Raw genomic sequence first — 24,015 nt, 5'->3', positions numbered from 1 at the left:
ATGAATGTGCAGGGGCAGAGGGTATATGAGAAATCTCGGTACCTTCCTCTCAATTTTGTTGCCAACTTGAAACTGCTCTTAAAAATGTATCTTAATAAGTGCCTTTTAGAGTAAATTACCCATTTAACCACTATTTGTAGTAGTATTATACTAGGAAATTTAATCTCATGGAGAACTCTTCTGATTGTTTTTTAAGCCTTATTGAAAACTTAGGGTTTTGAACAGAAATGTGAAAACACCACTCTGTATTCGAGGTGTGGTATGAGTGTAGTTTTTTAAAGACATCTTTTCCTTTCTATGTCTTTACCATAGGCTACATATCGAAATCGAATTGTGAGCCAAAGTCTCAGCACAAGGGACAGAAGAGCAGTGCATACTCCCACCGAGGACCGTTTTAGATACTCAGCAGCAGACCAGACAAGCCCCTACAAAAGCAAAACCTATCAACTCTCAAGTCTATGTTTAAGTAATTTTTTGAAGGACAAGGAACTAGTGGAAGTCATCAAACACTCTAGAGGAACTTACGAAACCCTCACGTCAGAAGTCACCCAGAACTTACGGGCCACTGTGGGGCAGAGCTCTCTGAAGACAACAGCTAAGACAGAAGGGCTCTCCACCTTCTCAGAGAAACCAAAGGACCCAGTCACTGTGGCCCGTCAGCATTCAACCTTCACAGGCAGGTTCGGACAGCCACCCAGAGGGCCAATCTCTTTACACATGTACAGCAGGAAGAACGTTTTTCTCCATCACAATTTACATACAACTGAGCTGCAGACTCTAGGCCAGCAGGATGGCTAGTTAACTCACCCTGTCCTGTCTCTGGGTGGGATAAAGATGGTTAGTGTTTCTCGTGCATAGCTCATATTTAAATTGTCATGTATTTCTTATTACTTTTTATTTTTAGTTATAAACAAAGAATTTGACACACTTCTTTTTTTCAGAATGAGGGTTTAAGCATGTTAATTGAATTAGGTTTAATAGCCTTGGAGACTTCATTATATGTATGTATAATAAATGAGACCATCTTGCCGGTTTATATAGTCCACAATTTATCTTTTATCTTTATCAGTCACTTATATGCAGTGAAGTTTCAGAAGGTAATATCAAATAGCACTCTGTTCGCTTAATGGTGTTACTGTGAAAATAGATGTGAGGAATAAAATAGATGAAGGAATTGTAAAGAATTTTAAATTACATAGTTAATAGGAGAAGAGAACAGGGATTTTAACGTCTTATATTTGGTGGTGTGTTTATTTGAAGAGTGAAGCTTCTTGTATGTAACCTAGAGACATGTTCGTCTCTCTGTTACATACATTCAAGCTCATCTTGCCGTACTATTAAGGGGGAAAGTGCTATTTCTTTTACCCTGTACACGTTTAGTTCACAAAGGATTTCAGACTGAGTAATTGCTAGCCAAATAGAGAATGACAGCTCTGATCTTTGAAAAAATTTGCTATAAGTTTTTGCTATTGATGTTGAAGTACTATGACATAACACAGTGAGGTGGTAACGTTGGCCGGATTTGGTCAAATGATGCATGAAGCATGACATGCTATGCTCTTTGAGTCACCACCATGGTTATATCAGCAGTTTTTTAAATTTGAGGATGGAACATTCTAAGAATATTATTTGACTTCACTTTCCTTGTATTTTTTAAATTTTCACTTTTTATGTGTGTCCAATTTTGCTTTACATACATTAACCCATATCATTGACTACACGATGAATTGAGAAACAAAGTCATTTTCTTGGTAGCCCAGTTGTATACTGACTATTCAGTCATCTAGATTTAGAAGAGAAAGTGAAATATCTGTAAACTTTGGCAGTTTGATCTTAGAAATAAATCTCTAACAGGCATACTTGTTTGATGGCAAATATTTCCCTTTAACAAACAAGGCCTATTATGTTTTATATTTAAGTGCAGCTGAGATGAATAAAATAATTCCTTTATGTTTAATCAATAGCAGAGTTGATTACAGCTATAGAAATAAATAATTTTAAAATGACCAGTAAGAATCAGGGCTGTAGTTTTCTTACACAACCATAAAAGCTAACAACTGAGCCCTTATTAGGCATAGTCCATGCAAATTGAAATTGTCATACCTAATGCATGATCTGTTTCCCTTGCACTGTCTAACAGTCAGAATCCATGAAATGAACAAAGGGAAACTGAGATAGCAGTTTTAGCATGGCATTTGACCAACCTGCTTAAATTATGGCTATATATGAAATGCTTCTCCTAATGCAAAAGTGCATTTGAGATCTATGCTTTGGGGAAAGCCATTAGATTCCCTGCCCCCAGCTTTAACTATCAAACGTTGACCAATTTTTAAACTTTGATTAGAGTTGATAAGAGTAAAGAGTTTAGTGAATGCAATGTTCTTGTAATTCTGGTTTTCCAAAGGAAAACACATGTGCATCAAGACAAATGTTTGCCAAATGTTTTCTTTCTTTGTGTGTTTTTAATTCTGCCAAAAGAGAATAATGCACACTGCAATTTGCTTGGCTTAATGAGACTGCTATCTAAAATTCCCACTATACTTTAGAAGTTATAATATTCATGCAGACAGACATTTTGGGCTAGAAAATATTTAAGAAGTGATAGAAAAATTATGATGATTTATTGTGGAATTCAGCTTCATTTGTCCTGAACGTTGGTGTGTGTTGTTAGAGTATTTGAAGTCTGTAAATAAATTAGCACAGTAAAAGAATCAAGGATTTTTTCCCAGGATATGGAAAAACTATGTATCACAAATAATGTTTTTGCTTTGGACTTTTGGAGTTTATAGTTTTGTTTTCCTGGAAGATAGACTTTTGAATTATACTTTGTAAGAAATAATCTATTTAAGAAAACGTGTCATTTAATAGACATTTTAAGAGAACGTTTTAAACACTAGTATTTTCTTGAAAAATCTTTTTTAAAGCTGAAACATTCAAAAAGAAAACCTGGATTAAACAGTTCAATTTTAAAAGGAGGGGTATTTTTTGGAAATATCATCTTAAAGCTGTTTTGTATCAGTATTTTCAGCATTGTTATAATATTATTTGTAATACTAAGTGTAACTCAGGCCTGGAGAAGGTGTAAGCCCACCACGCCAATGTACAACAGTAACTGTAAAGCAGGGGTCCTTTGTAAGTTCCTCTTGTGTACATAGAGAACTCACGTGGGCATTCTTTCAGCAAATTGATTTCTTTGTACTAAAATCTCTAGTTTTCTAAGACAGTTCCATGTATAAAAATGATTTATACATTTCTCCAAGGCGGTACATATCCAAAGACATGACACCAGGGGGAAAAAGTGCTTGTGTTTCTGATGGGAGCAGTTGTCTTTTCTTTCCCTTCCTGTTTCTTCTGTGCATGTGTGTGTATAGCTAAGCCTAAGTAAACCTGTAAGATTTCTGCTGCAGAGTTTCTCTTCTGAATTTAGAATGTGTGTTAAAGGACACCTAAGAAGAGACATTCCTTGAGGAAAAGCTGTTTTCCACTTGAAATAAACTGTTCTCATTTTTATAATAATTGGAACATGCAACTGTCTTTCTATGAACTTAGTAATTTTTTTTCAAATGATTTTATATGCTAAGAGTCACAGCAAAATTATTCTCTCTCAAACTATTTTTGCTTCTTTGGATCATCATCATCTTTGTGCAGATGACACCATGAAACTGTAGCTGTGATGCTGACAATGTGAATCAACCAGTATCAGTATGCTCAGGGTAAGGACCTAGGGCCACAGATCATTCAAGTCGTTTCTGTTACTTATTGATTAGAGATAGAAACAAAATAACCAGCCTCTAGTCCACATTAAACATTTGTAGATATGCCCATGCTTACCTAACTTAAAATGTTTACAAAGATTTCCATAATTAATCCAAGTCTATGACCTGTGTTTTACATCTTGTATTTCCCAAGATTCAATCCTAGCCTGTTATTATTTTCTGAGTGTTACTGTATTCAAAATAATTTACTGAATTCAAAGGGAACTTCACATTTTGTTTTGTTTTCTTTATCTTGGGTGTGTTTAATGGAAATAATATCTCCCCTAAGAGTTAAGATTTTCTCTTTATCATCATGTATTTAAAGACCACATTCCCATGACAAATGCTCACATTCCACTAGTCCTCCCAAGATCTTTCATAATCACTTAGGTGCTGATAGAGTAGTAGGAGCAGTTTATTGAATGGTGAGTACTACTTCTCCACAATTACCCACATTCATTATCACCTTTCTCATTATTAAGAAGTGGTAACCCACTATGGTGGGTAACTTGGAATATTGGGTATAGTTTTATCATTACAATCTCAATTTTGTTCCACTATTTCACTTTCAGAATTTTATATTCCAAATATTCATAGAAGTAGGAAGTGCTTCAAAACAGCCACTTACAACTGCATTAAACCACGTGTAGATCAACGTGGAAGAGAAAGGGGGATGACTGAAAAGGTGCTGTCTGTGATTGCCTTTCTTCTCACTGAGTCACATTCCCCACGGCCAGAGGTTTTTCCCTGGCGATATACCCATTTAAATGCAGCACTGATTCATTTATTCCTGGATTTCAATTGCATTCTGGGGCTTGACTCTATTTAGGCTTTATTATCAGGTCTTTTTAAGTGTACTTTCTTTATTTTTTCCTCAAGAAAGAAATAATTCAATCACACATAATATTCTTAAGTAATTTATACTTTTTTTCTTGTTCTTTTCCCATGTGTTACATTTGTCATGCCAGCTCTAGGATGTATCTACACACGTGGCAGGGATGATAGAAAATATAAACTAGTTTGGGGTCTTAGAAAACCTGAATTGCACCATAGTATAAAAACAAACAGCCAACTCCCAACCAACTAAACAAAGAAGCCCACTTCTCTAACAATATACATTATCATTGCCAAATTTTTTTCAAATCTCAATCTGTGCCAAGTTCTTTCACCAACAGAATCACAAACATATCCACCAACTATTTATTTACAATAAATTTGATCTTGCTCAGAACCCAGTTGTAGTTCCAAGTAGCGTAACTCAAAAACAGAAGTCAAAGCTATCATTCTCAAGGCATGCTACCATGGAACTGAATGAAGACAGTTCACCCTCTTCCAGACCTGGTGAATTTCCCACAGAAGTGATGACACGATAGCAACTGTTGATTAACACAGAGAAGCTTCTCCCACCTGAGTAAGTGAGCTAGAATGTGGGCTATCACGCTTCCTTCTAGAGAACTTTCACTGTAGCCCCATTAACTTCACTAGTTTAATCTAACGAGCATACTTCCTCTTGAACATAAAATTCATCTGATCATGCTTTCCAAACATTACCTCACTGTTCTAGTAAGTTCTGGCTGCTAATACAAAATACCACTGACTGGGTGGCCTAAACAACAGACATTTATTTCCTGCAGCTCTAGAAGCCCAGAGGTCTAAGGTCAAGGTGAGAGCTGATTCAAATCCTAATTTGCAGACAGCTGTGTCCTCCGTTTTCTCATATGGCGGAGAGTAAACAAGCTGTGGTCTGTTTCTCTTCTTACAAGGTCACTAATCCCATCATAGGATCCCACCATCAAGACCTCATCTAAACCTAATTACTTTCCTAAGTCCCCTTCTCCAAGTACCATCACATGGAGGTTAAGGCTTTAACATTTAACTTTGAGGGGACTGGACATCCAGTCCATAGCATTCATTTTCAGCTTACAGCAGCCTAGTAAGTTTGCTATTGTTTTACTCATTTCATAGATGAGATCAGAAAGGTTAGGTAACTTGCCAGGGACACACAACAGGTATGTTTAACAGAACTAGACTTCATGACCCTTGATCTTTCCATTTATACTATGCTTCCCTCCAGAGTTAGGCTTACTCCGAAGAAGGCAGAATGATTCAAGCATACATGTGCTGCCTCAATCTCCTTTACTCTTAAAATTCCATCGATACAGCTGGGAAAGAAAATCTGAGCAATGATCAATGTCAGCAAACCAGAAGACTACTCATTCCAAAGGTTTTTTAGAACAATTGTTGATGTTTGGATCAATAAATATAAAACCCTGAGAGGAAAGCACTTTCAGCATTTCCAGATAACCACCTAGAAAATCTGACATCCTAGTTCTCATTTCTTGAAGGCAACTGGGAAAAATGCTGAGAAGTAATTTCATGTTATATTTTTTAAAGCAGAGGATCAATAAAGTAACATAAGGAAAACATACAGTAGATGAAAAGTAACCTTGTTACCAGATTATCTTATTATTTCTTTCCTTTATTTTCTGAGGATATTGATACATACGTTGAATTTGATATGTTTGTGCTGCCTTACATTTACACAACAAGGTAATTGCAAAATTGGATGTTTCCATGTAGGGACAAAAAATTAACAGCTGATTTAAAGATTCTTAAATATTCAGAAAGAACTGAAATTAAATGAGAACTAGAAATTTATCTGTCTTAAATTTTTATAGGAATTACATTTCATTTTGTAGTTAATAATGTATACCTAAATAATATGTGAGTAAGGAATAACCCTACCATAAATTGTCTCTTCCAAAATCTTGTTTTCAGGAATGCAAGGGAATTGGAATATGAACTCAGCTAGATCCTAATTTGGGGGGAAAAATACAATTTGATGTATTCTAATATATATTGGTCTGAGATTATTAACATTTGTTTCAATATTTTTATTCTCTAAAACAAAAAATCTACTGAGAAAGATAATAAATAGCAAATTACTGTGGAAATTATAATTTTTAGTAATATTGAATGCCATAGTATAATTTCTTTTGTGGTTCTTGATTTCCCAAAAAGATCAGTGATTTTATTTAATGGAAATTTCACCATTTGACTAATATTCTGAGAAAAGATTGATAAGCATGGCAATTGGAAAAATATGCATAATTCTTCTGCAAAATAAATTTTAAAACAACAAATATGTTGTGTGGTACTTGACTGCTTTCATTATGACATTAATTTGTTCTGAAGCTGTCTTGGTGATAGATTGTTTTACACATATATTCACACTGGGCATAAAGCAATGTGATTTATTTCTAGGTCCTTGCAGTTGTGATGACTGGGAGAAGGGAAATAAGCCACTTACTTCATCATCCAGGTGACATCACTTCTATTTCCACAACCTCTGCCCCCATGCTATTTTCCCCATTTCTGATATACAGTGACAATGTACAATATCCCAGGCACCATTACAGGAATATGATACTGTTGTTTCATTTCAAGACATGTATGGAATCTGTTCATTCTAGACTGTACTCTTTAGCCTCATTTTTTTTTTTACAACTTATCAGAGTTCAAAATATATCTCATGGTTTTGACTTTATAACTTATGAAATTGTTTCTTGATTCTATATATTTTGTAACAACACAAAAAATACAAAATTCTTCTAAATTCTGTCTCTCTCACACACATATACACATATGGAGTTTTCTAAAATGGCTGGAAGATGAATGAATCAGAATAGCTACTCAAGTATCTGAAACAGTGCATGAAGATGTATCTGTTTGGCATCCATAACAGCCAATAGGAAAGAACATACTTAAAATGCTACTGCAGGCTTTAAAAGTATACCTTAATATTATTTATTTGAGTTAATCAGATATTGTCTGTAACTTTACAACTTCATAGTAAATGGTGCTCTTCTGTTGTATGCTTTTCTTTTTAAACATTTTTATTGATTTATAATCATTTTACAGTGTTGTATCAAATTCCAGTGTTCAGCACAATTTTTCAGTCATTCATGGACATATGTTGTATGCTTTTATATAATGTGATTTCAAAAAGCTGAAATGACCAATGTATTTTATAATTTATATGTAGTATGACCTTTTGATTTAAGATTCAATCCATTTTCCTGACCACAGGAAGAGTTTCCTTTTGATTCTGAACTCTTTTTTTCTATAAAGAATGTCAAAAACCACTGTATTGATTTTTTTAATTAAATCAGTGATGGTATTAACTTTTAGAGATTATTTTGAAGACTTAATGAGAATGCATAAACTCCACTTTTAAATTCTGTTTGCAATCATCTACAAACCCTTTGGTTATGGTTATAATCACAGAAAAGTAATTTAATTATAATTTAGCCAAGTGTAGCACTTGGTTTAGTCTCCTGTGTAGGTCTCCCCTAGACCTCTAATTTCACAATAGAAAAGGGTATTGCTTCATCTAAAAGCATTATTTATAATACACGGGTAATCATGTGACTAAAATTAAAAAACAAAATGATGCTAGAAGATGCTTTTGCATGTTGTGATGCATTGCTATTGTTTGGGTTAATTTTATTTTTCCCTTCGCAGGTTCTTATACATGAAAAAGGAAATATTTAAGTAAGGTTAATTTTTAGCTAGAAACCACGTGGAAGGTGTTCTTATCTCTTATGCCAGTTCGGACTCAACATTATATATATTTTCTATTAAAAAAGAGCTAGAAATAAGGAGGGATATACATACATACACAGTCTTGAAATCTACTGAACAGTGAAATATAACCACATCCCAGAAATTCAACTATATGGCTGACATTAAAGAGTCTATACTGGATACCTTAGGTCAGAGGCTGATAAGAGTTTTATCCTTAAACAGAACAGATGGCTCAAAAGTGTTACCTGACAGCTTTTGGATCCAAGTATCACTTAACTTGAGTACATTTGATAAAACTGTAGCACCACCTCACTAGCCATAATCACTGTTCTGTATTTAAGTTCTTTAAAATAAGGAATATTTATTGGCAAGAAACAAACAAAGAAATAAACAAACAAACAAACAAAACAAAGAACAAAAATCACATGGCCAACCGGCAGACTTCCAAAAACTGAATATAAAGATTTTAAACAGTATATTGAAGGATTGTCTTGTGTGTGGAAACTAAAATGAAAACCTACCATTTATAATTGCCTAAGAACAGATGTAGGCTAGCGGGATAATAATATTACATATTGTTGAAATTAAAAGAATAAACATAATCTACGACCTGAGTCATAATAAAAAGTCAGAAAGATAATCAACATAATTAGTAGAACACAAAAAGTTGATGTAGGATATTTGTAATCAACTTAAACTAACATCTCATCTAATCAATAAGAGTTACATCAACCCCTACTTTCAGAAACAAGGTCTGAATGTAGAAGTTTCCAGAGGCATCTTTTATAATGAAGTTCAGGAACCAACACAGCCATTCACATCAACTCATTCACATGACAGATAAGCCTATTACATAGATTAGGACAATCATGCTATCACATAAAACATAAAATTGGAGTCATTGGAAATACGCAATTTGGTTTTGCCCCAAAGATGATTACATTCATCTTTCAAAGGAGACTGTACAAATACTTACTAGAGAGGAATTATTCACATTATTAGGACTACTTGAACCACTCAACTGCAGGAGGTGATAAAACAGTTTCCCAAGATATTTGATGATAGTATATTATGATGAACTGAAACTACTGCCTCTTACCAGTATTGGTAACAGAGTATTGATGCTGTGCTTAGCTGACAAACAGAGCTGGCAGGAAAATGGCATGGCTTAACATTTGAGCAGTATATCAGATAGAGGACAGAAAAAAATACAACTAGCCAAAGTCTTTGCTATTTTGTTTTCATTATATTGTACGGTCAAGGTGTTCCAATTCTCTCTCTCTCCAGTAATTCCTAAATGAGATAGCAGCCTTATAAATTACCTCCTCCTGTTAAGCTTCCTCTCAACATATGCATGAAAGCCTTAAAGCCTAGATTAGTAATAATAGATTCTCAATTTTCCACTGAAAGTGCTGATGTTGAAAAACCTCCTCCATGCTTTGGAGCAGGTAAAATAGTGAATATAAGATTTAAAATTAATAGGGTTACAATCACTCAGAAGAATTATCTACACTTTAAAGAACTTTGCTTTTTTTGTTGTTGTTATTCAGGACAATGTTAGTATTCCTGAATGAAGCCATTCTGACAGCCTTATTACAGTACATGCATAACCAGCTACGTCCGTGCATATGTAACCCACCTATATGTATGGTTCCCCACCATCCGCCAGATTGTGTGCTCTGCACTTAGGACATAAAGGCGAAATGATCATTTACTTATACTCAGGTCTTTAAATTACGTTTCATTTATTCACATAGAAATACTGGTTAGGAGCTCTGTCTAGTGACCCAAAACAGATTCTTATTAATTTTAATAATGCCTAACAATTACTGAGTGATGTTCTATGTATGTAGGCATGATGTTAAATGCTTAACATGAATAAGAAATACACATAAAGTTAAAAATAAAGAAAAAAACAAAAACATGGATTTTCTTATGTAATCCTCACAACAAGCCTATGGTAGATATTCATATTATTATTCCTATTTTACCTTTGAGAACAATAAGGATTATCAATTTGTCCCCAGGTCACATGGCCAGTAAGAGGCCCAGATGGCTCTATCAGACAGTGCTGTTCTATATAAATACAGAAAAGAGAAAAATTATTTCTATCAGAGTTATTAAGAAAGGTTTCTAAATAATCTGAGCAATCACCCTATATTCGAAACAGAAGTTTGAGACAGAAAAACAGGACCAGTGTAAGTTATCACAGTGATAATGTACCTGTGTGGCACAGAAAAAGTGGCCACTGCGCAGCAGCTCTGGAGTGGGAGAAAAGTAACTCTGAACCTTGGCTGCATAGCTTACTGGTTATACAGATCTGGCAAAGCCACGGAATTCTATAAATCTTCAGTTTTCTCATATGTGAAAATGTGGCTAATAATTCCTACCACAAAAGGTTAAAGACTAAATTAGATAATATATATGAAAAAAACCTGTCACAGTATTTCACATATATCATTTAAAATCTTTCAAATTCATTTTGTCTACTGTAGTCATCCTACAGAATCTGTGTGGGTTCTTAGGCAATTAGAAAAGCACACGACTATGGCAAGTCACACAAAGCAGACTTACCAGGCGCTGGATTTCTTTACATTTAGAATATCACCACTATGAATAAACGTGCAAACTTTTCATGGTATTTATAATCCAACTCCTAGAAGTAATTCCCAAGACAGTTGTCTAAGATGTGGTTCACAGGAGTGCTAGGAGCAAGGGCTTAGGGCTACAGTCACTGGATCTATTCATTTACAATTAAACCTCACAGCTTGGTGTTGAAAGGGTACAAGTTTCTACCAATCTCACGAGGAATAGTTAATTCCCAAATTATTATTGTAGAAATTTGAAAAAATCCAAAGCTTCCAAGTACCACTTATAAGATTATTATAAACAGGTTTCCAAATTAAGGAAAAATATAGACCCATTTTACTTATAAACAAGAAGCAAAAAGAAAATCCTAGATCCATTTTACTTATGGCCATAGAAGAAAAATAATAAAAGTAAAATATTAGGCAATCAAACCAAAATTAAACAAAATATATCATAATCGTGACGACTTCATACCAAGAATGCAAAGGTGCATTTTCAACATCAGAAAAATTAATGTAGTCCATCAGAAAAACAATTAGAAAAAAATCACATATTTAATTAGTGTCTAAAAAAAGTTCTTGATAATGATTAACCGATATTTATGATAAAATACATAGCTAACTAAAATTCAAGGAAACTTCCTTAAATAAAATATATAATTGAAAGATTATTTCAGCTCCAACTTGTAAAGCTCTTAGAAATTACCATTTCAACCCTGACGGTAAGGAAAAGTTAAACAAACTGAAAACCAATGATCTCTCATGGACCCAGATCAACACAACTAGGTTGCAAGGCAAACAGTAACCCTGAAATAGGAAAACAATCAAATCTAGAGAATCACAGCCAAAATCAGTTTTCCTGGAGCAGACACCACTAGAGAGACAATCCGACAGGAATAATACTTAAATTGTAATTTTAATGAATTGTTGGAGTTTGATGAGTATAATTGTATAGATGAGTATAAGTGTAAGACACTCACAGGCACACAGTCTTGGGAGGACCTCATACTTTCATGAATTTTACATCCAGGAAATCTACCAAGTTCATATGAAAAAGATCCGAGAATGATCTCCTCCTGGCCAAGGAGAATAAGAATCATTGTAAAATATGTCCAGAGCATTCTCCCTAACAAAGTCTATTCTCCAGGAAAAATATTTTACTGCAAATTTATACCATCTAGGGGAAGGGTTTTTCCCACTCCAGCCCCCTCTAGCTTTTCTCTTATTAAGGTGTGGGAAGAAGCTAAGAAATTCTTGTGAAGTTCATAGCCCGGGAAAAAAGGACTGAGATTTTATCATATTACAGAACACTTTCCCTCTCTCACAACTTACCACTGCACCAGTAGGGCTCCAAAATAACAGTGGATTACAGCTAAAATTGTTGCAAAGTATAGACTCTCTGAAGTGTACTTACAGAAGCCATGGTCAACAAATGAGACCAAAACAAGAACACTAGAGGAATTTGAAGCCTCTGGCACCTATCACCACAGAAAATAATAAATAAAGGCCAATCTTATATACCAGAGCACATGGAAAGATGCATAGCCCATCCAACAACCCTGTTAACAGTGGCACTTGAACAGAGAGCACAGCCCATGGTTTTCCCTGTCTGCAGAGCAAGGATGGCAACCCCAGCTAACCAGGATATTCAGTAGATAATCTTGCCTGATTAGGGTTCCCCAAACATGAGCCATGTAAATCCTGGATTCCATTATGCTGCCTCTGAGAGCAAGGAAGCTAATTCATAGTTCTGCCTACTGCTGAGTGTAGTACCCAGTCCTGACCAACTAGAAACCCTGACTAGAGAATCCAGAAGAGTGGTGGTGGAGGTGATGGGAGTGGCAGAGGCAGTTGTAGCAGAGGAGACAGTGGGCCACCATGACCTCTATGGCAGAAGAGGTGGACGGTGAAGAGGGTCAGTAGGGGTTTAACAAGCTACACCTGCCTACAGCTGAAGGGACTCACTGCTCTCTCTGAGGACAGATCACAGTGACTTGGGGAAGGAAAGGAAAGGGGGAAACCTAACAAAGAGAACTAAAAATGTCTGCACAGGGATTCTGGCAAAAGGATGGCCCAAAGACATCTGGGACTACAACTCAAAGATCCCCTTACCAAGCTGTGGGCTCACCCAAAGCCTAAAGTGCTAAGTACACACCTCAGCCCCGATCTGCCATCAAGCTCTTTTTCTCTCTCTCCAGCTTATTTTACGTGCATTCCCAACCTTAGCACTGAGTCAGCTTTGATAAGACAAACCAAAAACGTGTGTTATAACACCACATTCTGGAAAATGAAAGACTCCTAATTACCAATCGGTTGAATTGTTAGAATCTAAGTAAACAAAGCCTTACCTAAATAAAAAAAAGATGTTCACTACTTCAGATGTAGTGGCAGAGGCACTTTTAATCAAACATTATGAAAAGTCACAATAATAGATATCACAAAAAAAATGATAATTTTCTAGTAATCAAAGCCAAAGACATGGACTATTGCAATGTAACTGACAGAGAATTCAAAATAGATGTTAAGAAATTCAATGAGCTACAACAAAATTCATAAAGGCAATACAGCGATCTCAAAAATGAAATTAATGAGCAGAAGGAGTACTCTATCAAAGAGATTGAAATTCTAAAAAAGAACCAAACAGAAATTCTTGAGCTGAAGAACTCAATAAATGAGATGAAGAATGCATTAGAAAACACTGGAAATAGGGCAAGTCAGATGGAAGAGAGAATAAGAAAGCTCAAGGATAGGGATATAGAAATGTTTCCAGTGGAAAGGAGTAAGAACTAAGATTCTTAAAAGTGAAGAAACTCTGAGAACTATCAGACTCCATTAGAAGTGTCAACATAAAATTAATGAGTATCCCAGAAGGAGAAAGATGGAAGAAGGGAACAGAGAGCATATTTAAAGAACCAATAGGTGAGAACTTCCCAAACCTGGAGAAGGAACTGGATATATAAGTCCACGAAGCTAATAAAACACCTTATTATCTCAATGAAAAAAAAAAACACTTTCTACAAGACACATTACATTAAAACTATCAAAAGTCAACAATAAAGAAATTTAAAGGCAGCCAGGAGAATAAAAGAAGATAGCCTACAAAGGACCTCCCCTTAGGCTATCAGCAGATTTCTCAGCAGAAGCTCAAGAGAGAATACAATGACATAGTCAAAGATTGAAAGATAAAAATTGTCAGCCAAAAATACTCTGTCAAATGTTCCGTTCAGTCATTAAGGAGAAATAAAGGCTTTCCCAGACAAAAGCTAAGGGAGTCAGTATGACTAGATCAGCCTTACAAAAAATGTTGAAAGTAGCTCTTTAAATTGAAGGAAAAGTACACAAAACTCAGATTTATATGATACATAAGTCAGAATTAGAAAACTGTAACTCTTTTAAGCTGAAAAACATGAAAGTACACAAAACTCAGATTTATATAATATGGTCAGAATTAGAAAACTCTTTTTTAGAATAGTATATTAAACACTCAATTACAGTATAAAGGATAAAGCAAGGAGCATTAAAAATAACGATAGCTACTACAAAAACACAACAAAATCACAGCATAAAAAGAGATCATTGGTGGCATCAAAAATATAAAAAAACAGTAAAAAGATGGCATCTTTATAACAAATGAAGATAAATAAATTGCTATCAGCATAAAAGAGACTGTAGGATCTATGAGACGTTCTGTGTAAACCTCATGGTAATCACACAGGGGAGATTGAGCAAATCACCATGGAAAACTGCCAAGTTACAAAGGCAGACATAAACAAACAAACAAAAAACCACCAGAGAGACAAAATAACCAGAAGGCAAAAGATAAAATACCCATAGAAAATTCTTACATAATAATCTCCCTAAATGTAAATGGACTGAACTCACCAATCAAAAGGCACAGAGTGACTACATGGATTAAAAAAAAAAAGACTCAACTAAATGCTGCCTACAGGAGAATATTTCAGCTCTAAAGACACATGTAGGCTCGAAGTAAAAGGATTGAAGATAATATTTACAGCAAATGGAAGCCAAAAGAAGGCAAGCACAGTCATACTTATACTAGACAAAATAGACTTCAAGCCTAAAAGGGCAACAAGAGACAAAGAAGGTCATTATGTAATTATAAAGGTGTCTATACATCAAGAAGATACAACTGCCTATAAATAAATACATTTCCAACTCCCAAGCACTGAAAATATGAAGCAAATACGAACAGACTTTAAGGGAGAAATAGACAGCAATACAATAATAGGGGACTTGAATACCCCATTAATGGATAGATTGTCCAAATGGAAAATCAACAAATATTGGAAAGAAACCACACATTAGAACAAATGAACTCAATGCATATATATAAAACAGTCCATCCAAGAGTAACAGAATACACATTCTCAAGTGCACATGGAACATTCTTCAGGATAGATAATATAACAGGACACAAAACAAATATTAGCAAATTTAAGAAAATTGAAATCATACCAAATTTCTTCTCTGACCACAATGGTATGAAGCTAGAAATCAACAAGAGGAATGTAAGAAGATCTAGAAATATATGGAAACTAAACAACACACTTCTGAGCAACCAATGAGTCAAAGAAAAGAATCAAAAGGAAACAAAGATTATCTTTAAACAAATGAACAGAAGTACAACCTATCAAATATTGTGTGATGCAGCAAAAGCAGTTCTAACTGAAAAGTTTATAGCAATAAACACATATGAAAAATTAGAAAGATCTCACATTAACAACCTAACTTTACACCTCAAGGAACCAGAAAAAAAATAACAAAGTAAGCCTGAAATTAGAAGGAAGGAAATAAAGATCACAGTGGAAATAAATGAAATAGAGACCAGAAAAACAATAGAACAGACTATTGAAACTAAGAGTTGGTTCTTCTAAAAGATAAACAAAATTGATGAATCTTTAGCTAAACTGACTTAAAAAAAACTCAAATAAATAAAATCTGAAATAAAAATGGAGACATTGTAACTGATACTAGAGAAATATAGAGATTCATGAGGCTACTATGAACAGTTATATGCCAACAAATTGTATAACCTTGAAGAAATGGATACATTTCTAGAAACACACAATTAAATAAAACTGAATCAAGAAGAAATAGAAAAATCCTAACAGACCAATAATGACTAAAGAGAGTGAACCAGTATTCAAAAACTCCCAACACAGAAAGCTCCAGGACCAGACAGCTTCATTGGAGAATTCTACCAAATATTTAAAGAAATAAGACCAATATTTATCAAACCCTTCCAAAATATCAAGGAGAAAATAGTTCAGAGTATATTCTATGAAGCCAGCAGTACCTTGACACCAAAACCAGATAAGAATGCCACAAAACAAACAAACAAAACTATAGCTTAATATCCCTGATGGACTATATCCATCCAATTTGCATCGATATGCAAAAATTCTCAACAAAGTATTAGGAAACTGAATTCAAGAACACATTAAAAGAACTGTACACCATAACCAAGTGGGACTTGTCCATATGATGTAGGATGGTTCAACACATGCAAATCAATAAATGTGAAACATCACATCAATAAAATGAAAGATAAAAATCACATGATTATCTCAATAGACACAGAAAAAGTATTTGATAAAATACAATATCCTTATTTGATAAAAATCTTTAACAGATTGGACATAAAAGAAACACACTTTAACATAACAATGGTCATACACAACAAACCCACAGCTAACACTATATTCAATGTAGGAAAATTCAAAGTATTTTTCAAAAGATCAGAAACAAGGCAAGGATGCCCACTCTCAACTCCTAGTAAAGATATTACTGGAAGTCCTACCTAGAGCAATTAGGCAAGGCAAAGAAAAGGCATCAAAATCAAAAAGTAAATGTACTATTGTTGCTATTTGCTGATAATATAATCTTATATATAGAATATACCAAAGAGTAAGACAGAAAAAAAAACTGTTGGAATTAATCAATGATTTCAGTAAAGAGCAGGACACAAAATCAACATAAAAATCAGATGCATTTCTTTATATTAATGATGAAAACATGTGAGGATGAAATATAGAACACTGTACCCTATCAAAAAGGTAAATTACTTAGGAATCGATTTAACCAAAGAAGTGTAAGATCTGTACAGTGAAAACAAGACATTGGTAAAAGAAATCAAAGAAGATACAAACAAATCGACAGACATCCTGTATTCATGGAAGAATTAATATTGTTAAAATGATCATACTATCCAAAGCCATCTAGACTCAGTGCATTCTCCCTCAAAATACCAAGGGCATTCCTCAAAGAAACAGAAGAAACAATACTAACATTGGTGTGGAATTGCAAAAGGTCTCAAAAAGTTAATAAATCATGGAAAAAAAGAACAAAGCTAGAGGTATCACAGTTCTAGATTTCAAGCTAAACTACAAAGCCATAATAATAAAAGCAGTATGAAAGGAAAAGCTCAAGATGATGGAGTAGGAGAACTCCACTACACCTCCACCCATACCCCTACAAATACATCAAAAAGACATCTACATGTGGAGCAATTCTCACCAAAGACAAACCGGCAACTGGCAAAAAGACTCTTACACAACCAGGGCTGTAAGAAAGATCCACAAAAATCTGGGTAGGAAGGAAAGAGAAGCAATCAGGTTGAGACCTGTGCCCTTGGGCAGGGACACAGAAGAGCTGGGGGATTACACAAGCTCAAAATTCCTCCCAGGGAGTAAGCAGTTTGAAACACATATCGGGTGCCCCAAACCTGGGGTCTGACACCAGGAGGATGAGTCCACTTAGCTGGCTTGAAAACCAGTGGGACTGACAGTGAGGTTACAAGAAACCTAGATTCCCCTCATGAAGAGCACACACACACTTGCTTACTTCTAAAACAAGGCATAGGAAGCAGACTGAAACTATGGGGTGGGAGAGGGGGCTTCTGGCTAGTTTCCCACAATGACCCACCAGTCTCCCCAAACAGCTGAGTGCCTGCTCTGGCCCTATCTTGCTCCACAACTCAGCTCCACATAGACACATGCAAAGCATTTGACAAAATTTAACTTCCACTCATGATGAAAGCTCTAATCAAAGCAAGTACAGAGGGAACATATTTCAGTAAATAAAGACCATTTATGACAAACCCACAGCCACATCATACTCAACAGTGAAAACCTGAAAGCCTTTCCTCTGAATTCAGGAAGAAGACAGGGATGCTCACTCTTACCATTTCTGTTTCTCACAGTATCGGGTGTCCTGGCCACAGCAATCACACAAGAAATCAAAGGCATCAAAATTAGAAGAGAATTTGCAGATGACATGATACTTTATATAGAAAACCCTAAAGTCTCTACCCCAAAACCATTAGAACTATAAGGGAATTAAGCAAAGCTGTGGGATACAAGATTAATATACAGTAATCAGTTGCTTTTCTATACACTAATGAAGAACTACCAGGAGGAGGAAAAATTTTAAATCCCACTTAAGTCATATCAAAAAGAATAAAATACCTAAGGATAAGCTTAAAAAAGGAAGTGAAAGAGCTATGCTCTGAAAACTATAACTTGCTGATGAAGGAAATTGAAGATGACAGGAAGAAATGGAAAAATAGCCCATGTTTTTGGATAGGAAGAGTTAATATTGTTAAAATATCTACACTACCCAAAGAAACCTGAAGATTTAATTTAATTCCTTTAAAAATTGCTGGCATTTTTCTCAGAACTAAAGCAAATAATCCTAAAATTCATGAACAACCAGGTATGTCTCTGATTTGCCAAAGCAATCTTGAGGAAAAATAAAGCTGGAAGAAACACGTTTACAGTTTTCAGGCTATATTATAAAGCTACAGTGATCTAAACAGCATGATGCTGGCACAAAAACAGATACACAGATCAATGCAACCAAACAAAGAGCCCCAAAATAAACCCACACACTTACGGTCACTTAATCTATGATAAAAGAGGCAAGAATATACAATGGAAAAAAGACAATCTCTACTACAAGCAGTGCTGGGAAAATTGGACAGCTACATGTAAAACAATGAAATTAGAACATTACCTCACACCATATACAAAAATAAACTCCAAATGGATTAAACACCTAAATGTAAGACCTGAAGCCATAAAACTCCTATAAGATAATAACTGTAAAATACTCTGACACAAATCAGAGCAATAGTTTTTGGTTATGTGTCTCAAGGCAAAAGAAATAAAAGCAAAAATAAACAAATATGACCTAAATAAACTTAAAAGCTTTTGCACAGCAAAGGAAATATTTGACAAAACAAAAAATCAACCTACAGAATGGGAGAAAATATTTGCAAATGATAACTACAATAATCTGTTTAGTTATGTAATATAAAACATTATGTAAATTTTAACATTAATAACCTAAAATGTTAAAGGGAGGGGAGGTAGAAGTGTAAAGCTTAAGAATTCTATTGAAGTTAACTTGTTATTGATTTCAAATATGGTGTTAAAAGTTTAAGATATTTTATGTAGCTTCATGGTAACCAAAATGAAAAGATTATAGTAATTATACAAAAGAACATAGTAAAGAAATCAAAGCATACTGATATCACAAGACATCAAAGCACACACACACAAAAAATCATGATAAGTAACAAGAAATAATGGGTCTAAAAACAACTAGGAAACAGTTGACAAAACAGAAATAGTAATTGTATTGAATGTAAATTGATTAAATTATCCAATGAAAAGACATTAAATGGCTGAATGGATTAAAAAAAGATCCAAGGATATGTTGCCCATGAGAGACTAACTTAAAAACATACCTAGATTCAGGATGTTTAATAATAATAATAACAACAACAACAAAAGTCCAACTGGATTGGGAGTGAAGTGATGAAAAAAGATATTTCAAGCAAATGGTAACCAAAAACAAAACCAAAAACCCCCCACAGGCAGTTATATCAAAAAATAGACTTTAAATTAAAAATGCTAAAAGGAAAAAAAGGTCTTTATGTAAGGATAAAGGGGTCATTACATCATAAAGATATAGCAGTTGTAAATATTTGTGTGCCCAACGTAAGAGCCCCTAAATACGTAAAACAAAACCAACCATACTAAAAGGAGAAATAAAGAACCAAACAATAATAGTTGGGGACTTTAATGTCCTGCTCTCAACAAAGTATAAATCTTTCAGGCAGAGAATCAATAAATAAACAGTGGATTGAAAAACACTAGACCAAATGGACCTAACAAACATATATAAAATGTTCTATCTGACAAGAGCAGAATAGGCATTTTTCTCAAGAACAAATGGAACATTTTCTAGGATAGACTATATGTTAAGCCACAAAACAAGTCTTAGCAAATTTGAGAAGTTTGAAATCATCCAAGTATCTTCTCTGGCAACAATAGTATGAAATTAGAATTACCTACCTCTATGCTTTAAGAAATTGGAAAAAGTAAAACAAATTGAGCCCAAGATAGCACAAAAGGAAGAAAGTTGTAAAGATGAGAGCAAAAATAAATGAAATAGAGAACAGAAAAATGATAGAAAAGAAAAAAAAGTTGGATCTTTGAAAAGATAAATGAAATTGACAAGTCTTTAGCTAGATTAACCAAGGGAAAAAGAAAGAGCTCTCAAATCAACACAATTATAAATGAAAAAAGACATTACAACTGATACCATAGAAATACAAAGAGTCATAAGAGGCTACTGTAAACAACTATATGCCATCAAACTGGACAACCTGGAAGAAATGAAAAAAATTCTTAGAAACATACAAACTACCAAGACTGAGTTAGGAAGAAATAGAAAGCATGAACAGACCAATTACTATAAGGAGATTGAATCAGTCACCAAAAATCTCTCGATGAAAAAAAGTCCAGGATCAGATGGCTTCACTCATGAATTTTACCAAACATTTAAAGAAGAGTTAACACAATGCTTCTCAAACTCTTCCAAAAAACCAAAGGGGAGAGAACATTCCCAAACTCATTTTATGAGACCAGCATCACCCTGGTACTAAAGCCAGAAAAAGACACTATCAGAAAGGAAAACTACAAACCTATCTCCCAATATATAAATATAGGTGTAAAAATTCTCAAAGTACTAGCAAACTGAATTCAGCAGCACATAAAAAGGCTCATCTACCATGATCAAGCAGGATTTTTACCTGGAATGCAAGAATGGTTCGACAAACACAGAGTATTCAATATGATATATCACATTTATAGAATGAAAGGAAAAATCATATCATCCCATTAGATGCAGAAAAAGCATTTGACAAAATTCAACATCCATTAATGATTTTTAAAAACCCCTCTTAACTAGTCAGGTATAGAAGGAATGTATGTCAACAAAATAAAGCCTATATATGATAAATACACAGCTAATACCATACTCAATGGTGTAAGTTTGAAAGATTTGTCTCTAAAATCAGGAACAAGCCAAGGATGCCCATTCTCACCACTCTTAATCAACATAAGATCCAAGGATATGTTGCCCATGAGAGACTAACTTAAAAACATACCTAGATTCAGGATGTCGTTGCCAAAGCACTCAGGCAAGCAAAATGAGAGGCATCAGAACTGAAAAGGAAGAAGTAAAACTGTGTCTATCTGCAGATGACATGATCTTTATATATAAAAATTCTAAAGTTTCCAGCAAAATCTCTTATATCTAACCATTGAATTCAGAAAAAGTTGCAAGAGAGAAAATTAATGCAAAAAATTAGTTGCATTTCTATACACTAACAAATTTTCTGAAAAAGAAATAAAACTATTCCATTTACGGTAGCATCAAAAACAATGAAATTCTTAGGAATAATCTTAACCTTGGAAGTGAAAGATCTCTACTCTGAAAACTACACTGATGAAAGAAACTGAAGACAAAAATAAATGGAAAGGTTTCCTATATTCAGTGGAAAGAATTAATACTGTTAAATCATCCATTCTAATAAAAGCCATCTGTAGGTTCAATACAATTCCTATCAAGATTCTAGAGAAGCAGCTGCAGCACCGAGCAAAGGAGGCAGGAACCCAAGTGCTAGCAGGAGCTGGGTGGGCATCATGGCAGGGATCACCACCATCGAGGTGGTGAAGCACAAGATTTAGGCTCTACAGCCACAGGCAAATGATGCAAAGGAGAGGGCTGAGTGCCTCCAGCAGGAAGTTGAGGGAGAAAGGTGGCCCAGAACAGACAGAGGCTGAGGTGGCTTCCTTGAACCATAGGATCCAGCTAGTTGAAGAGGGGTTGGACCGCGCACAAGAGCACCTGGCCTGTCCTGCAAAAGCTGGAGGAAGCCGAGAAATCTGCTAATGAGAGCAAGAGAGGTATGTAGGTTATTGAAAATTGAGCCTCAAAAGATAAAGAAAATATGAAACTCCAGAAAATTCAACTCAAAGAAGCTAAGCACATTGCAGAAGAGGCAGATAGGAAATATGAAGAGGTGGCTCGTAAGTTGGTGATCACTGAGGGAGACTTGAACACACAGAGGAATGGACTGAGCTGGTAGAGCCCTGTTGCTGAGAGATGGATGAACAAACCAGACTGAAGGACCAGAACCTGAAGTGTCTTGAGTGCTGCTGAAGAAAAGTACTCTCAAAAAGAAGACAAATACGAGGAAGAGAGAAAGATTCTTACTGATGAACTCAATTAGGCAGAGACCTGTGCTGAATTTGCTGAGAGGTCAGTAGCCAAGCTGAAAAGACAACTGATGATTGAAGATAAACTGAAATACACCAAAGAGGAGCACCTCTGTACACACAGGATGCTGGACCAGACTCTGCTTGACCTGAATGAAATATTATAGAGCACCCCGGTCCCACCCTGCCGCTGCTCCTCCCTCTGACCCCGACTCCACCTGAGGCCAGCCTGGCTGAAGTTCACCTTTAACCGAGGGCTGATCTTTAACTGGAAGGCTGCTTTTGCCTTTCACTGCCTCTCCCACCACTGCCCCTGTGTCCTTTTCACCAAACTGTCTCTGCCTCTCCCCAGAGATTCCAGCTGGGCACCTTTGGGAACAACATTTAAAGGAATGTGAGCACAACACAGAATGTCTTTAAAAGCATGTTGTGATGCACACATTTTGTAATTACCTTTTTGTTATTGTTGATGTAGCTACCATTTGTAAACCATCCCAGATAATTCCAATTCTGAAGCAGCGGTCTAATCTCTTTTTCATTTTGGAAGGTAATTTCTCAGCTTAATGAGTACTACCCTCCCCAGAGAGAAGGGGAAAAGGTATGGGCTTGCCTTACTGAAAGCCAAACAGCCCAGGGAAAGACTCCATTATGGGAAACTTCATTGCTCTGTAAAAAGTACCCGCCAGACCCGAAAGGTGATTCCAGGAGGAGCTAGCCAAAAATAAATTAATAATTTAAAAGTGCTGTTCAGATTTACAGCTTTAAGGTATCTTTGGGCAACATTAGTTTAATTTTTTCAGCAAAAATGACCAAACAAATTAAGATGGTGAGATCTCTGAGGCCAAATCCTTGTCCCATCTCTACCCTGCTCCCAGCCACTGACAGAATGAGCTATGTGTCCCTTAAGTTAAGGTGACCACTTATTTGCTCTCTTGTCTCCTTGAAAGAAAGAAAAGAAAATTATGATTTGCCATTTGATTTAGCCACATGAAACTCATCTCATCACCCTTTTCTGGGTCTGAAGCTGATGTCTCTAAAAGTGCCATCTCATTATCCTTTGCATGAGTTAGTGCTGGAGAAATCTTGGATAGCTTATTTACAAAACTGCTTTTTAAACTTTATATTATTTTGAAAGTTTGCTTCTTTGAGGTTGAGGTACACTGGTCACCCTTTCTGGCTGTAAGAGCCCTCTATAGTCCATGGGCTGGCAGTGTACTGATCTTTTAGTTTCTTTCCCTACCCAATCCCCCCTTTTTGGTGAGGTTTCAGTGAGGTCTGTTATGTGTGCATCCTCCAGGTTAATTGGCTTAAAGTGAACTTTACTTTGCTGTGGTCTCTTTGGAGGCTGTTTGGGAGAAAGAAATATCAACAGCATAACTGTTTTGATACTGAAAATGTACATGTCTTTTGGAAATAAAGAACTAGCCCCTCCAAAAAAGAAAGAAAGAGAGAGAGTCTAATGGCATTTTTTTTTACCAAAGTAGAATTAATACT

The 24,015-nt window shown here is 35.2% G+C and overlaps 1 protein-coding gene and 1 pseudogene across 5 annotated transcripts in view; both read left to right on the top strand.

Annotated features, from left to right (window-relative positions):
- CCSER1 (coiled-coil serine rich protein 1) overlaps positions 1-3,859 on the top strand; it is a 1,130,224-nt gene extending 1,126,365 nt beyond the window's left edge. For 4 of the 5 annotated variants that reach the window (XM_072940491.1, XM_072940473.1, XM_072940463.1 and 1 more), the window contains exon 12: positions 313-1,036. In XM_072940491.1, coding sequence (XP_072796592.1) covers positions 313-798 — 486 coding nt within the window. In that variant the 3' untranslated portion in view covers positions 799-1,036. Of the gene's footprint in view, positions 1-312; positions 1,037-3,648 lie in introns of those variants that run through there. The other variant, XM_072940467.1, reaches the window with a different exon arrangement.
- An 18,086-nt stretch (positions 3,860-21,945) lies between these two features.
- LOC102525937 (tropomyosin-like) lies at positions 21,946-22,688 on the top strand (annotated as a pseudogene).
- The last annotated feature ends 1,327 nt before the right edge of the window (positions 22,689-24,015 follow it).

The sequence above is a fragment of the Vicugna pacos genome, chromosome 2 (genome assembly GCF_048564905.1).
Source record: "Vicugna pacos chromosome 2, VicPac4, whole genome shotgun sequence".
NCBI lineage: Eukaryota > Metazoa > Chordata > Mammalia > Artiodactyla > Camelidae > Vicugna > Vicugna pacos.
Note: the sequence above shows the minus strand (reverse complement) of the source record. Positions and strands in the feature narration are given on the sequence as shown.